This window comes from Oculina patagonica, chromosome 5 (assembly GCF_052425735.1).
Source record: "Oculina patagonica isolate OP01 chromosome 5, crgOcupat, whole genome shotgun sequence".
Lineage (NCBI taxonomy): Eukaryota > Metazoa > Cnidaria > Anthozoa > Scleractinia > Oculinidae > Oculina > Oculina patagonica.
In genome coordinates this window covers 23,073,252-23,090,516 of record NC_135762.1, presented here as the reverse complement: position 1 = coordinate 23,090,516, position 17,265 = coordinate 23,073,252, and the positions used below count along the sequence as shown (strand labels likewise).

General features: G+C 38.8%; 2 protein-coding genes across 2 annotated transcripts in view; one reads left to right on the top strand and one right to left on the bottom strand.

The window, feature by feature from the left end:
• LOC144653361 (uncharacterized) overlaps positions 1–17,265 on the top strand; it is a 94,398-nt gene that overhangs the window by 35,038 nt on the left and 42,095 nt on the right. The window lies entirely within an intron of this gene.
• LOC144653430 (uncharacterized) lies at positions 11,390–15,597 on the bottom strand. Its single transcript, XM_078513418.1, has 3 exons — positions 15,525–15,597; positions 14,317–14,390; positions 11,390–11,866 (listed from the first exon to the last, which is right to left on the bottom strand). Exons 2-3 carry the CDS (start codon positions 14,366–14,368, stop codon positions 11,523–11,525), a joined length of 396 nt encoding a protein of 131 aa, XP_078369544.1. The 5' UTR covers positions 14,369–14,390; positions 15,525–15,597; the 3' UTR covers positions 11,390–11,522.

Sequence of the window (17,265 nt, the reverse complement as noted above, 5' to 3'; positions counted from 1 at the left end):
TCCTCGTAGCCAGATTTTGGCTACGTTTGCGTGGAGTTTCCCAGATCTCTTCTCGCCGTCAGTCATGCGCAAAAGACTGAGTGCTCTAGGGTCGAGAATGAGCGCAGCGCAGCACAGTGCGGCGCAGCCCAGCGCAGCACCGTGAACAGCGCCGCACAGCACAGCGCAGCACAGCACAGCGCAGCACAGTGCAGCACAACACAATGTAGTGCAGAGTAAGATAGCATTAATACGTGAGGCGTGTTTATTAGTGTTGATCAAACAAATACAAATCTGGAAGAATTTCGTTGTTCACCTTTAGACTAAGTTGATTAGTTAGCTGTATTTCTAACCTTAAAAGCACTGAATGCATTGTCATTTTTGAAACTGAATATCTCACAGCCTTAAAAGCACTGAATGCATTGTCATTTTTGAAACTGAATATCTCACAGCGTTATTGCTTTTTTTCTAGCTTGAAAACGTACATTTGGCGAAAAGCAGAAAGGATATCGAAGACAAGGTACTAAAATCCCTTACTTGCTACTTGTACTGATACAAATACTATTCAATACTGAGAAAACAGTAATTAAACCAGTTAAGTAGTGGGGGTACAATACGTTGCCTAAGTTAATAGTGCGTTACTAAAAGGGAAGACATCAATGATTTTCTCCGCCCAGTTTTACAAATTTGTGACCGACGAGTCAGCTGACGAGTTGTTTTTGCTTTGTAAGGGGAGGCGCGGTGGCCTAATGATTAGTGCGCCAGACTCCGGATCAAGCGGTCCGGGTTCGAGGCCTGGTCGGGGTCATTGTGTTGTGTTCTTGGGCAAGACACTTTACTCTAATAGTGCCTCTCTCCACCCAGGTGTATAAATGGGTACCGGCGACATTATGCTGGGGGGTACCCTGCGATGGACTAGCATCCCATTCAGGAAGGAGTAGAAATATTCCTAGCCGCTTAATGCTATCGAAACCGAGTTAAGCTCCGGCAGTATGGGCCACTTGGCTCGAGGCTTCCCTCTTTTTAAGGGGAGGCTGATCTGCAATCGACTGCCTGTCACCCAGTCCGGGGGAGGGAGGGAGTAGGAGTAGTAGGAGTTTGTTTACTTTACGAAGGTTAACTTGACGCCAACCAGATTATGTAATTAATAGGCTTGAAAATATTCTAAATTGAAAATTCTAGCACCATTTATTCAGAACTTTTATCGTTATTTGTTGGAAGGAAGCGGTGCTCGCCAGAATTTCTTATGTCAAAAAACGACAAAACGGCAACTTGACCTGTAAATCACTAATTTATAACAATTTCTCTTTGATTGTTCAGTTGGAAGAAAAGCACATTGCAGAAGAAAGAGAGTAAACGCATGGTCGAACATCAAATGCGAACACCAAAAGAGCAGACAGAAGCCGCCATGTTGGAAAGAGAAAGAGAAAAATAGTTACGAAAACAAAGAGAACTACAAGCTCAGATAGAGACAGCAAGACGAAAACAACAAGAACAAGAAGAAACCATCAACAGTCTGCGAGAGAGGCTGAGGAGAATGTAATGCTTAGAGAAAATACATAACTGTCACTTTTGCTGTAAAGGCACATGCACTATGTACGGATATTACGAAAAAACTGTTTCATTTTGGACGTACTGGAAGAATATAGGTCAAAAAATTTGGCGTGAATCTAGCTCAGCCAGGCCCCTGTTCTATATTCTCTCAGTAAATCTGTTACACAACTTGTTATGGTCTTGACAAAGTGCGAGACATTCTGTTTAGACTAAATAACCCATTGATTAGCCATAGCACTCTGGTTATTGCGTTCGACGAAGGAGAGCGCAAGCCTAATTCTGTTTTGCGTCCTGTGTCTTTTGAGTTGGTAGACCTGTGCACTGTTATGCGGAATGAATCGAGCCGTAATGCGCGCGCAGGTGTATGGACTCCAAATTAGCCGCCCCGATTGATTTTTGCAGGGGTAAGTCTCGGCCGGGAAACTGGTGCGACGATATTTTAGTCTCGTTTTCGCATTGAATCGTCCCTTTTGTCGTCTTTGGTCGCTGTCCTGCACGCGTGCTTCACGAATTCGCTTGAACATTTCGTTTGGTCGCTAAGTTGTGTACTTAGTAAAACTGTTTACTTTCGTTCTCGTTCAAGAATCGCCTCTTCTGTCGTCTTTGGTCGTTGAACTGCGACCAAAACTGACCGTTGCTTGTGGTCAAATAGCAAATGTTCTGAGTTGTATAGCTCAGCGGCCATTGTGCCACTTGATCATGGCTTGTGATCAAATAACAAACTTTCCGAGTTATGTAGCTCGGCGGCTGTTGAGCCACTTGATCATTACTTGTAATCAGAACACGGCGTTATCGAGTGATGAGGCTCGCATTTGCGTTAAACATTTGCACGGTGTAGACGACATCAGAGCACATGAAGCGATCGAATACAACCGAACCATTGTTCAGTCAGATGAAGCGATCGAATACAACCGAATCATTGTTCAGTCGAGTAAATGCGGCACCGGAAGCATTCTTTTGTATAACGTGACCAAATCACGTCGTGCACAGAGTTCTGTCCAGACTTCGATAAATGATACCCACAATAATTATGATAGTAAGCTTTTAAAGAGATATGAAAGAGATGTCCGTGTTGTAGCTGGAAAGAATGGCGATAGGAGTTGTTCTGTTGTTATGATCTCTACAAATGCTGAGAAATCTCAGGCTGTGAAAAAAGCAAAAAGCAACAGGAAACGAGACAGAGAACCATCTCGAATTTCTGTTCGTAGAGTTACTAAATTGCTTAGAAGAATTAGAATTTTTTGTAGCAATTACAAGAAATGGTTTATTTTGTGTAACTCTGAACATTTTTACAGTAAATATGTTTTTTTCATAAACAAACAGAAAGAGAAAAAAAGATACAAGTATTGCACTGGCAAACAGAAAGAGTTATCAATCGACATGCTTCAAACAAAGTCTGACTTCAGTCCCAATAGCGCTTTTGGTCATATTTTCCAAAGTTCAAATTTAAAAGGAGGTTAATGCTTCCTGCAATTGACAGTTGTAATTTGCCTTGGGTATCTCTTAATGAGAGACTTTCATTAATAAGTTTAATGCCTTATGATGTTGGTGGGAGTGGAGACTGTTTTTTTGGGTCTGTTTCACACCAACTGTATATGGAACTGCAGAGTTGCATTTTCAAACTAGTGCTGCTGGTATTAGGCACTTGAATAATCATCCAGAATTTTATGTTGAGAGCGTTTCTGACAATAGTTGGCAAGACTACATTCAGCAAATGTCAACACCAGGAACTTGGTGTGACCATAGTACTAACTATGCCGGTGTGACAATGTAATTATCCAGGCAGTAAGTATTTTTAGTTGAAAGCAAATTCTGCAATATTAATTCATACTTCAATATATTGCTGTTTCAAGTTAAAAGTGCTTTCTATGGAATTCACATGTTGCTGTTTCAAATATAAAATAATGTTGTCTGTAACCTTAAAGGAACAGTGCCACAGCTGAGTTTAAGTTTGAACTTTGAACTGTGTCGTTACCTTTATACTTGTGTGTTACACATAACACACATTCAAAGACAAGCAGTTGTCATTCATTTTTGGAATTAATAAAGTTATTGTTCACAGTTTATTCGCCATCAATGTTGTTAAATTATTCTTACAAACATTTCACCTTCCTCTTTTGTTCCATCACCAACAAATTGTTCAAGAAAAAGGGGAAATCTCAGTAAACACCAAAAACAACCCTCCTCCTTTTAAGCCTTACTCGAACGCATTCCCCTAATCGCTGATTACTACTAGTTTTACAGTTAGTTAGGTAGCAGGCGCGTAGGAGGGAGGGTTCGAAGGTACAAGTGAAATTCGAGAACCTTACATGAAGTATAGAGTTTAAAAAATCAAATAGCGTCTAAACGATCAGCCGGACGATCAGCTTGTATTTTAAGTTACTTTCCAAAGGTAAGTGATTTGGGATTTGATAAATGGAGTATCAATAGACGAAAGGCGGGGAATACAATTTCGGGTGACCCAGGTGATACGTGTGTTTAGTGCATATTGACGCTTTGACGCTGCTTTTAGTACATTGACGGTGGAGCCGGGGGGTGGGGTGGCTTAAGCTTTTACCCTGAGATGCCTCTGCAGCACACATCAAGCTTTTGTTAAACGTTTATTGTACTAAGTCGGTTTATATGTATGAATGTATCAATTTAACAAAACGCCGGAAATATTATTGTTATCACTAAAAATACCTGTTATTTTACACTCCATCAAGTTTGAAATATTGACGTGCACAATGTTGAAAATAGCATTTCCGGGCCTCTATATTTCAAAATATTCTGTGGGGACCCCCCTAGAGGGTCGCGCCTTCGGCACTCGTATTTAATAACCCCCCTTAAAAATTTTTCCTGTCAATACGAACACCCTTCCAAAAACCTCAGCTACGCGCCTGGGTAGCTTCACCTATAACCCTTTACATTGTTCTACCCGTACACCACTAGTACTATTCCTTTCCCTCTATCTACAGTTATGTTTTAATTGTTCTATTGTTTGTTTTACTTATCAATGATAATCACTTATCTGTGTTAGTTTTTCTTTTTAATTAAGAGATATATCTTACACATTTATTTTAGTTCTGTATGCAATTTTAGAGATCTTTTATGTAATCTTCAATAAGGCTGTCTTGTATACCATACTTTGGCTGGTTTATGGTGTTTTGTGATCAAGACAGTACTGACTACAGCAGCGCATTGTCATCATTATTATCTTTATTCCATTAACCTTTATTATCATTATCATCTTCTTATTATAAAAGTTACTCGAGGTGTAAGTAGAACTAGATTATGGTGCATATGGCAGTGTTAAACCAATCCTTGCTATTACCCGTGTCGCCGAATGTAAGCCATGCACCATCCGGAGCGATAACCTTCACTTAAATAGCAGGTTGGCTTGTGGTCCCATCCATAACACCAGCACTTGCCGCCACTGTTAACATAAGATGAGAAGGCAACACAACCAGGCCAGCTATTTCCATCCTCCCTTTCTTCGAAGCAATAGATTTTACATTTATCGTTGCAATCTGTAGCTCGTGTCGAGGCATCAGTGCTTTTCACACTAGTAGTATGCTCCCAGTTGTTATGAGAGGCGGTTTTGTGATGATTGGTGTATATAACAGTTGCAAATTGGGTGCTGCATGGTACCGGATTTTCAAGTTGGCTTTGACCTGGATAAAAAAGAAAGTAACAGTAGCAACATGTATAAACCGAGCAACGTAAATCTTTCCGTCAAACTTTGTAGCACATGCAGTAACCTGTTTTAGATTGTGAACAATCCCTTCCCCCTGTCTTTGTCTCTGTCTCTCTCTGTCTGTTGTTTCGTCTGTCTGCCGGTCTGTGTTCTGTCTGTCTGTCTGTCTGTCTGTCTGTCTGTCTGTATGTCTGTCTGTCTGTCGGTCTGTGGTCTCTTGTTTTTTGAATGACATTCTATCGATGACCACTTTGCAATTTTGAATTTAAAGTAACGCACAGTTCTCTTATAATAATAATAATAATAATAATAATAATAATAATAATAATAATAAAAAAATAATAATAATAATAATAATAATAATAATAATAATAAGAACTTTATTTAAGTGTCTTGTCTTCTAGCTAGCCTTAAGCTTACTAATCGGGGACACTGTTTAAATTAAAATATAATATATTGCTCTTCCTTGGATAGTGGAATAAAGTGCTATTTCCAACAGTTTGATGACGAATTGAATCCTTACACGGCAGTCATGTAAAACAGTATCTTTCAAACATTTTTAAAATTTGTTTTAGCTATTAACTGATGATTTGTAACCAACCGTTTCTGATAAATAAAGATTGTGTTGACTTGACGTATAGAGTACTAATTTTTATAGAGTGAATAAGTGATCCGACCCCGCACTGAATACTCTTAAGCCTGTCTCCAGAACTCGATAAAGAAACATTCCGGCCGTGTGTTTTACTCTTTTCTTATCGATCAGTTTTGAAAACAGTCTAACAGGAATAGGTCTGAAGTGTTCTTACCAATACCAGCGATGGACAACAGGAGAAGACCAACAAGAATCGATCGAGTTCGGGCCATGCTTCAGAGTGGAGTCCGGATTCCTGCTACAGATATGGTTAGATATTCCCTTTCAGAGCGCGCGAAAAGTCTGCAAAAAAAAAAGCTTGCAATCAGTACCTCGTGTTTACTATTTAATACTGAGATACACTCATGCGAAAATCTTTTTATCAACAAAAAATATTCTTGAAAGTAATTTTAATTTATTTCAATGCTGTACTCGGAACAACTTGGTTCATTGTTCTTGCCCTCGTGATCATTAACTCATTCGATGGAAAGAGTCCGAGAACGAAATCAAAATGGCATAAAGTGAAGCCTTACTATGTATCAGAGCAGAGCTTTAAGACTCCGAAATTAGAACACAAGATTTAAAGATTCTATAATAAGAATATGAGTTCCTTTTTGAAACAAACACAAAAGAACCGTAGTAAAAGAAAGAACCGTAAGATATGTTAGGTAATTTTCTTTTTTTTTTTCACTAACCTGAGGATCGTACCTTGGTCGTGCCTATCTTTTCTGGCTTGATATAAAAGTGCTTTGTTCTTTCAAAAGTCTTTGTTTGGAATTCTTACGTCAATTAAATTGATGTGACTTATTTGTGTAAGTAGCTGATAGGTTCTTAAAAGATTCATCCCTCAGCCTAAGAAAACATAACCAGCTTCTTACCTGAATCACCGTAACACCGATCTCTAAGCCAACATAGTCTCAGGTGATATGTTGTGTATTAGGTGGAAAGAGGTTTTTTTGAATACGTTTTTTACGAGGTGGCAATTGATTTGAGGTATGAGAAATTCGTGATATTAAACAGTTTAGATGGCAATAAAAAATCCGTTATTCTGACATCAATTTTTGTGAGATGGGCAGGTTGTAGATTGTCATGACCTGCTGCGATTGCATCCGGGACTCAGCTCAGGAGAATCGAGTTTTTCGCCATTTCATTCTAAGGATGATTCTGAAAAAACTTTTTTTTCAATAAAGTTTAGTGGGTACTAAGGTAAATGGGTACCAGCGAGTTGTCAGAGCTACCCACCCAAAAATGCTAGAGGGTTTACCTGCGATATGCCAGCAATCCATCCCGTGGGGTACGGATATTCCTTTTCGCTCCATGCTAAAACTGATGCTATGGCAAACGGCGTTAGGCGCCGTCATACAAAACCGTTTAGGCCTATAGACAACTTTTTTCAGTATGTATTGTTTTTCTTTTACGGTTTGATGTGCGGTACTGTTCATTTAGCCATTAGTGTTTGGTGACCACATTTTAAGTGGTTGTTTTACATTGAGCAAAACGTGTTTTCGTTTTCTTTCCGCCGAGTAGACAGCCTGCTCGTAGGCTACACCCACCGCTTGCACGGCCTTACAATGTTTTAATTATCTGTCTCGTATCACACACTTTAGCTGGCTTATAGTGCTTTGCGATCAAGTCAGCAAATAACAGCAGCATATCTTTATGATTATTTTTATTCCACTGACGTTTTTTAATTGTAAATATTACATCTACGTGCTCACCCAAAAAATAATTGAGGTGAAAGAAGCACTAGGTTATGGCGCATATGTCAGTGTTAAGCCAGTCCGGGATATTACCCTTGTTTCCAAGCGTAACCATAGCACCAGCCAGACAGATAACCCGTACTTCGATACCAGACTGGGTTGTGGTCCCATCCATAACACCAGCACTTGCCGCTACTGTTAACATAAGACGAGAAAGCAGCACAACCAGGCCAGCTATTTCCATCCGCCCTTTCTTCGAAGCAGTAAGTTTTACATTTATCGTTACAATCTGTAGCTCGTGTCAAGGCGTCTGTCGATATTACACTTATTATATGCTTCCAGTTGTTATAAGATGCGGTTCTGTCTCGTTCGGTGTATTCTACCTCTGCAAATTTAGTGCTGCATGTTACTTCCATTTGACGTTGGCTTTGACCTGGACAGAAAAGAAGGTAAAAGTAGCAACATTGGCATACCAGCAACCTCTATCTTTTCCGCCTAAAGTTTGTAACACATGCATTAACCTGTTTTGGATTGTCAGCACCCCCCCACCCCTCATACCTGGCTTTGTCTGTGTCTATCGATCAGTCCATTGATGTGCGGTCTCTTTTGAACTTTTTTGAGTGACATTCTATCAATGGCGACTTTGACAGTTTAAGTTGAACGCAGTTTCATTCTGAGAAGAATTCCATCATAAGTTATCATCTTATTTGATGTTTCCACAATAGTGCAATAAAGCTTATTTCCGTCATGAAAAATCGAATTCCCACACGCCAATCATGTAAAGCAGCACATTGTATCATATCAGCATTTTTTCATTCTAGCTTTACGTACTGGGGGTAATGATGATCTCTAACCAATCGTGTATACACCTAACTTAAGAAACGTTGAAAAGCATAAACCATGAACTACCGTATTTTCTCGATTTAACGCAGGGCCCCGAATAAACGACGGGTTTCCAAGTTGTATTTGAAAATAAACCCCTTAGACATCTATTCAAGGTTTGATATGCTTTGAAAATAATGTCTACATATGTGGCTGTCAAAAAGAGTGAATAAAAATCATTTCTTAGAAACAAAGGGCTTGAATAAACTGCTGGAATCAAATAAACGCCGGCTCTATCAGGCCAAGTTTGAAATAAACGCCGGGGGCGTTTAATCGAGAAAATACGGTATACGACCCAATGGTAAAATGAAACAGGTTGCTTAAATTATGCTCTAGAAAGAAAATATCATGATTTTAAATAAATGGAATATTACTAAGCGGCTTACCAATGCTGTCCCATTCAGTCTTGTCGTTCATAGTTTATGCTTTTCACAGGGTCAATGTTTCTTCAATTTGGTGTATCTAAAGATTGTCCTGACTTGTCTGTTTCTAGACTAAAGTGACTCGCGTTATTTTGCAAAGGCTACTTTTTAATTAGTACCCAAGACCCCGGCAAAAACAAATTATTCCGGCCGTACGTTTCACTGTTTTCTTATCCAGACCAGTCCAGTCCAGACCCCGAACTCTCTCTTCCACGCGCCCTTTATAGAACCCAGGCGCGCGAAGAGAGAGACTCTCTCTTCGCGCGCCTGGGTTCAACCCCTTTTAAAGGGCGCGCGGAAGAGAGAGTTCAGGGACTGGACTACGGTTATCTTTGAACAGTTCAAAAGAAATGCGCCTTTATAGTGATCTTACCAATATCTGCGATGGACAACAGCAGAATGAAAACAAGAATCGATCGAGCACGGGCCATGCTTCACTGTGGAGTTCGGATTTCTACTAATTATAAGTAGAGCTGTCAACTGCTACAAGTGTTGTTCGGTGTTCCCTTTTAGAGCGCGAGAAATGTCTAAGGAAATAAAGAAGGAAATTTAAAACAACTGAGATACTTACATGCGTAACTATTTTTCACCACGATAAATTTGTTATAGCAATTGAAATATGTGTTAGACCTTAATAGTTTGGTAAATATTTCGGCAGATTTAACACATGCTATGAAGCGGTAACTCTTCGCAACAGAACAAATCACACACTACTTTCGCTCATTAAAGGGGCTATGTCACGGATTATACCAGATTTTTGAACAGCCAAAATTTATATTTGGGTAGGGATTTCACAAGTTTTGGTATATGAAAGGGTATGAAAATCCGTCATTAAGGTTTTTAAAATATTTCGAACAGACGCACTTTATGGCTGTATTATTTCAATTTAGAGGGTCTCAATGGGGTGGTGGCTTTTACGGTTAACGGTAAAAATTTTGGCTTTTTTACGGCTAACGGTTAATTTATTTCCATAACGGTTAACATAAGTTAAAAGTTAATTTTCATTGTTTTTAAAAGTTAAAAATTAATTTCCGTTATTGAAAAACATTTTTTAGGTTTTAGGACCATTCTGGGACGATGAAGTGAACTAGTTTGGTTTATTTATAATTACTGATCGGTTTTTTACGGTTAACATATTTTACGGCTAACGGTTAAAATTTTCCAATTTTTACGCCTAACGGCTAAATTTTTGGCCGTTTTACGGCTAACGGTTAACCCCATTGAGACCCTCAATTTATTGAGCGCTACATAAAAATAACAAGAAAACGTCCTGTTCTAAGTCTATGCCATGTCTTTTAGGTATATGAAAGGGGTACTTTTTTCAGTAAAAGGTGTACGAAAGGGGTACAATTTCTGTCAAAATGGTATATAAAAGGGTAAGGGTTAAAAGCTTGGGGCGGAGCCTCCCCGTATAAAACTTTTTTGAGTGCCCCCCCCCCCTCCCCGGGTATTTGTGTAAGTAGCTGATAGGTTCTTATAAGAATCATCCCTCAGGCAAAGGAAACTTAACCAGCTTCTTACCTGAATCACCGTGACGTCGATCTCCTAAACAACATTGTGATTTACTTAAATTTTTTCAGGAGATGTATTGTGTATTAGGTGGAGAGGAATTTTTTTTTTTTCACGAGCCGGGTAGCAATTGATTTGAGGAATAAGAATTCAATCTTGATATTAAACAGTTTGCATGGCAAGAGAGAATATCCTTTATTCTGACCTCATTTCCAGAGATGAACAGGTTGTTGATTATCATGACCTGCTGCGAAGATACGGAGTCTTGATTGCATCCGGGACTCAGCTCGAGAGAATCGAATTTTGCGCCATTTTCTAGTTCATTCTAAGGTAGATTATTCTAGCTAAATGGATCTGTGAATGTCAGACTGTGGCGGTCAGAAGATTCGGTTCTGACAGTGTCAAGTCAATCTTGGCCTTAACCCTGCGATGTACTAGCACCCCATCTAGGGGGTAAAGACAGTCGTTTTCTTAATAACTATGCAAATTATTCTTTCAGGGTTTGATTTTGATTATCTCCTCATGTGTGGTTTTGTTCGAATCAAATGAGTTCCTCCACACGGATAACTCAAAATTAAGATGTTTTCCCCTTGTGATACCAAATGCCACCACGTAGATCAAGAATGATTTCCACTCTGAATCCACCAAAAATCTACATTGGGTACGGACGTGCCTCTCTGGGGAAATTCCACCAAGCGAATTCAGCCTGATGGTCACTCTTGGTGCAGCAGAATCAAATAAATTCCCCTATACGGAGAACTCAAAATGAAGAATTTTGACTCTTGTGATTTTCAAACGCCACCACGTAGATCAAGAATTATTTTCACTCCGGATCCACCCAAAACTGCTAGCTAAAAGCTAAAAATCTACATTGGGTGCCTTTCTAGGAAAATGCCACCTTTGGTGGAGCAGAATCAATTGAGTTCCCCCACACGGGGAACTCAAAATGAAGATTGTCACCGGGTAGATCAAGCCTTATTTTCAGAGATCGTAGTAAAGAAAAATGAAAGCAAATTTTACGACATTCTTGTCCAACTACAGTTTTTTTTTTATTATCCATGTAATTTACATGAAAATATAGCTTGGCCCACGTTTAACAAACTGAGGTACTGAAGGTGGGTGTTACTAGATTACATTGCTTGCGTTTAGCCAATCCGACCGGATCTAGATTACTGACTCACGCACACACCGGAGCGGTACCCAGAATCGTCGTACCACTCTGGCTCAGTGTCCCATCCCCAACAATTACACCCGGCTCCCTTTCTGTTAGCATAAGACGAGAAAGCTTTACAACCAGGCCATTTATAAAAATATATTCCACCCTCCTGTTCTTTGATGCACACGTCTTCACACCTTTCTCTACATTTCACTTCCTTAGCGGGAATATCATACGGATCCGGCGGGAATGCTATTGCGGTCTCGTAATGCCAGTCGCTGTCACCGGCAGTTTTTCCATCCTTGTATTGGGTGTCTTTGTTCTTTGAACTGCATGCTACTGGAGAGCCGCATTGTCCTGGAACGAAAAAAAAAACACGTAAAAATTAACTTTTGCCTGGAGCGCCATTAAAATTTGGAAGCTCAAAACAGGTAATCTGTAATCTAGTAAATTTTTCCGTGCCCTGTGTTTACTTCTTGTCTTTGAGGGTCGCTCGAAAAATTAATTGTGTTAAGGTGCGACATCCGTAAAGAATACTTGACCAGATTGAAGGCGTTAAGGCAGGGTGCTTTTTGTATATAAGAGGATTTGAAACGGGGCAGTATTTAATTTTGTTTGTGCCTTTTGCCGAATCTAGAAACGTTTTTGACTAAAAGTCATGTTGATGACTTTTAGTCGAAAACGTTCGGTTTTATTTGTACATATTTTAGCCTTTCAACCTTTTTTGCGTTCGACGAAGGACAACGCATACTAATCGCGTCGTTTTTCCGAACTCAGTCACGTGGGTATCTTTGAAGCTGCGTGGTTTTGAGCTTTGGATGCCATCTTGGGTCGACTGGCCGACCGTAGCCTGGATCCCATGTAGAACAATATGGCGTCGATTTTGGAATCTTAAAACTTGTTTTGCTTGAAGAAATGGCCGAAACTTGAAGCCGAAGTTAAAATAATACCGAAAATAACATGGAAAGCATAACAGGGTTTTTTCTAGGGCGGTAGAGTTTGAGTCCGCCACCGAACGTCGATAAAATAGTGGCCGTTCGTGGAAAGTTCCCGAAAGTTGTATGATCATGATGAGTTGTATGATTGCTTCTCGCTAACACAACAACAGCGGTGAAAAGATAACAGACTCAGAGCTGGTAATCCATCAGTACTTTCGACTGTGCTTTCGTGTGTGCTTTTTTTGTTCCTTTGCCTTCGCTTATTCGAATATTTTTCGCAGTTTTCTCCAAGGTAAGTGAAGTTGTAACTATTTATTCGAAATATCAGTAGCAAAATCTATGACTAAAGCTACTTATCAGAAAATAAGAAAGCTGTGTAGTGGTTTGTTTTCTAGGAAACAGATGCTGCAATTCGCCTCGGTGACGACACCGAGTTGTGATGTGTCAACTCAGCTGCTTAGCTTAACAGATTCAACTTCTCTTTGCATACAGACTTGTGAGTCTATATAATATACCAAATTCCCTTCGGTCACTAAGCATTGACAAGATGAATGCAGACTATTTCAAGTTGTTGAGTCATTTTAAATTACTGTTGAGTTACTTTACAAACCCCAAAATTTCTTTCAACACATCTATTGTATTTTATGATTGTAAGGAAACAAAAAACTGTTCCTAATGGACTGGTATCAAAATGTTTGCAATGGCTACATTTCAGTTTAAAAGTCGTTTGTTACTGTTAGTAAATGTTACAAATAACTATACAAACATTTTCCAGAGTATCTCAGACTAGATATACATTGTACTCTATTTGGATTCATTAAAGACCTTTAGCCACTTCGCTTGGCACAATCAAAAGTCTTTACAGGGATTTTTCTCTTATGCTTTAGAAAGATGGGTTGGTACAAGCAGATCAGGTTTCATCACCTAAAGCAATGTCTTACATTTTCTGCATGGACAGACCTCAAATATCAAGAGAATATGAAAACATAATGTCATACTTCTCACTCCTTGCCTCCAGCTTTCCCTGCTCCTCCCCCCCCCCCCCCCCATATTACCCCACCCTACCGAACGCACTCCCCTAATTTCTACTACTAGTTAAATATTTTATAATCTTAGCGAACATTATGTTGAACAAAGTACTAACCGTAAACTTGCTTAACTGTTCTTGTATATGGATTAACGTTGCAGCAATATAAAACAAACAGTCCTCAACTCAAAGCTTTTCTTAATGTAACTCAGAAAAAGACTTGAGCCCGCGATCCAATAGGAATTTTACCTGGTCATCGGTTAACTTAAAATACCCCGCGACCTTGATGAGCTCTAAACCTGAGCCTGCGATATGGTCATGTGATACTGGTCAGCGAAAACCTTGTTTTGACACCTGTCAATTGACCATAACATAGATGTCCAATATCAAACTTGAAGATGTAAGCTGATGTTAACGTTACCGTATTTAGGGATAAAAAGAGATGACATTTACCTCACCCATTTTGATCACGGGAGGGCTGGCGTACGCTTATGTCATAACCAAAATTTCTCGGCTCGACCCAAGGGTTTACCAATTTCGCTTAGGTATGGGAGCTCCACTATGAGGACCCTACCCTGAGCCCAGTTGTTTGAAATGCCGATTAACGCGCCTGCTATTCCATGATTACAATGTAAATGTTCAGTGGGTTTATACCAGTAAGGGTTTGACATTTATCAAAAAACCAGAAATGAAGAACAAAATTAAAAAAAAAAGAAAATGAAAATGAAAACTTGCAAACCTGAAATCAAAATTCACGCTTAATTGTACTTTCAAGAGGGCTTTGGAAGCTTAATGGCTTAATAGTAAGTTGTGGACGCTAAGTGTATCATTAGTTATCTTACCAACAGCCACGATGCACAGCACCAGCAAAGGAACAAAAATCAATCGACTCATTCTTTAATGTGAAGTAGGGGTCCTGCAAAATCAGATCGGGTTCTCAGTAACTTGTGTTGGAGTCTTTCCATAAGGAGTGCGGGAAAAGATCGGAGCGCGGCGGGGAGAAGGGGGGGGGGTGGTGGTGGTAAGAGATTTGAGATTGTGAAAGCTTGCTTTAAAAAGGCAGGACCCACAAAAATGCCTGAATAGATGTGCTGAGATCGTTGTTAAATTTACGACCTTTTTTTAGCTATCAGTAAATTTTGACACGTACGTCATAAATGACCTCTAAATGCTTCCAGTTTTTGATATACCGCGTCCATAACACGACTTCTTTCCATGAAACGGTAGAAATTTTAACATCCGAAAGTTTCACATGTAGGTAGCCATTCATTAGCTATTCATTCCTTTGCTTACAGTTTTACAACTGAGAAAATACATTTTCAAAAATCATTTCCTCAGGGTTTTTCTAAAGAATCGTTGTTTAATTTTCAATGAAAGAAAGTTTGGGTTTTTTGAAGCCCCCCAAAAAATTCAAATGTTGTGTTTTTCGAAAAAGTACTTTATTTTAAAAGGCTCATTCGAGTTTTAATCTGTGTCTCAAATAAGAAAGATATTGTTTTCAATAATTATTTCTTTAGGTTTCGCCTCAAATAATCGATATTTAATTTTTAATAAAAGAAATTTTGGATTTTTTGAATCAACCCCCAAAAATAGGGTAATAAAAAAATTGAAAAAACAATCTAGATGATTTTAAAGAATCGACATTTTATTTTAAAATTATCAAGTTTGGGTGTAAAGAATAAGACTTTATTTTTAAAGAATCCAATTTTTGCATCAAAGAATCAATATTCAATTTTCAAAGATTCAACGGTTTTTGTTTCAAAAAACAAACATTTTTCAAAGAAATCAAGATTTATTTTCAATAAATCAAGTTAATACAACTTTACCAATCAGATTCTCACCAAAACTATTAGCCAGTTCAAGATTTTTTGGAACTGGTAGCGTGAACAAAGAACCTCACTAAGTAAAATAAGGAAATAAGAACAATCAAAGGGAGCGACGGAATAAAAACTTAGCTTTAGTTGACCACAAAAGGTGTAACTTTTTAGTAACACATTAAAAAAAAATGGTTGCAAAAATGCCATACACGTCGAAAATATTAAAGTCTTACCTTAAAAGATGTAAAGCTTTAGAGCTCTTGACTGCAATACCTTGAACACCGACTGAATAGCTTTACACACAGCTCGGATCATATAAGATTATCTTGAAATTTGTGGCCAAAACCTCAAGCTGAGATAGCACATTGGGTGGGGCAGGACGGCCTGTAAAACGTGGTGAAACAATTTTGACATCTGTTGATGAGGCAAGCTACCGTTTCGTAAAGATAATAAAAAATATCAGGGTTAAATAAGTGGTTCGGTTTGAGATTACAACATAATTTGGCATAATTGTGCCTTTTAACTGGATGGCTTACTATAGAATAAAAGACTCACAAGTTCTTTATGAAAAACATCTTTCATTCCGAGTGTTAAATAATGCGTGAAATATAACAACGCATCACTGGTCCTTTGTGGGGAGGGTCATAAGGCCATCAAAAAACTTCATGTTTGCTCGAGGCGTGAAACATGTCATATTTGAACTGGAGTCCATAGAATAAAACAAATGTTTGCTGTTAGTCGTCAGCTAACCTATTATTTGTAACCGGGCATGGCAACTTTAGTTCTTGAGCCCGTATTATAAGCCGTCTCTCAGAGTTCCGACGAACGTGACTGTGTATGCTGGTAGCACGGACTCTGAACAAAAGATTTTAAAACCTTCTCTCTTTGTGATAAACTTATTGCAGATATATCAAATTTAGCTGGACGGTAAAGATAAAATATACAAAATTGCATAAGAAACGAAATTAAGCCCCGGCAATTGAGTTGACCTGTGTCCAACCGTTACACGCTGTTTTTATTTTGACTAGCTTGCTACATTTTTTACGGAGTGTCACATGCAAAGGTTCTTTTTAGAGTTGGAAGTTTGTACAAGGCAACTTTATTTTTGAACAAGAACATTGAGAAGCTTGAGAAGCTTAAAATCGGGCGCTTTGCCTTGAAAGGCAGGGTTCAGTACAGCAGAAACAACGAAGCAGTTACTTAAGTAGCACTCAGTCCGACTGTGTTTGTGTAAGTCACAGGGCTTGCATGAGCTGTATTAGTGTGCATAATATAATATCTAGAACGTTGTCGAGATTGCATTATTACTTAATGACATGATGGTTTCAATTTATAAATGTATTTCACACAATACAAATAAACGATTGAAGTAGACGACTAGAAAATGTAAAGTTTTAAGACTTAGCAAAGTGCAGTGTATTGGTAATACTGTAAGGTGCGGTTTCACCTGAAGGTCGTGTGCTTTTCGGTATTTTCCAGGCATTGCACTTTGATGGGACAGTACTACAACTGTTTACCGGGGAACTACTATTGTCAAGAAAATGATCACAACTTGTTGATGAATGATTGAACATTTGTTTCATACCATTACTGTTATAGCAATTGATGAAGGCTTTTAGTCCTGAACCAAAGTATAAGGACTGGGAAATACTGAAACCCATTATCAGCCACCTTAAACGGAAATATCTTGTTGGTGTTTCAAGGAATCCAAGGAAACTTCACTCATCCCATGTATCTATGTATTGCGGTATTTTGTAATTTTTTGAGTGATTTTTGGGGATGTTTGGCAGGTGATAGTTTTTTTAAAAGAATTAGTAAAATTTAGACAACTAAGAAATATTGAAAATTTAATGTGAATTTAACATTGGAATTTGAAGTTAGAAATTGGCAGACGGACACCAAACAGTCCCGGACATCCTGGAGTGTTTTTGCATGGGGGTCAACTGTGTGATGATGTTTCCATTTTTTTCTTCA

Coding starts and splice junctions, on each gene's coding strand:
- LOC144653430 (XM_078513418.1), bottom strand. CDS start 14,368: ATGAGTCGATTGATTTTTGTTCCTTTGCTGGTGCTGTGCATCGTGGCT. Junction 11,867..14,316: donor GCTGTGCATCGTGGCTGTTG/GTAAGATAACTA, acceptor TTTTCGTTCCAG/GACAATGCGGCTCTCCAGTA.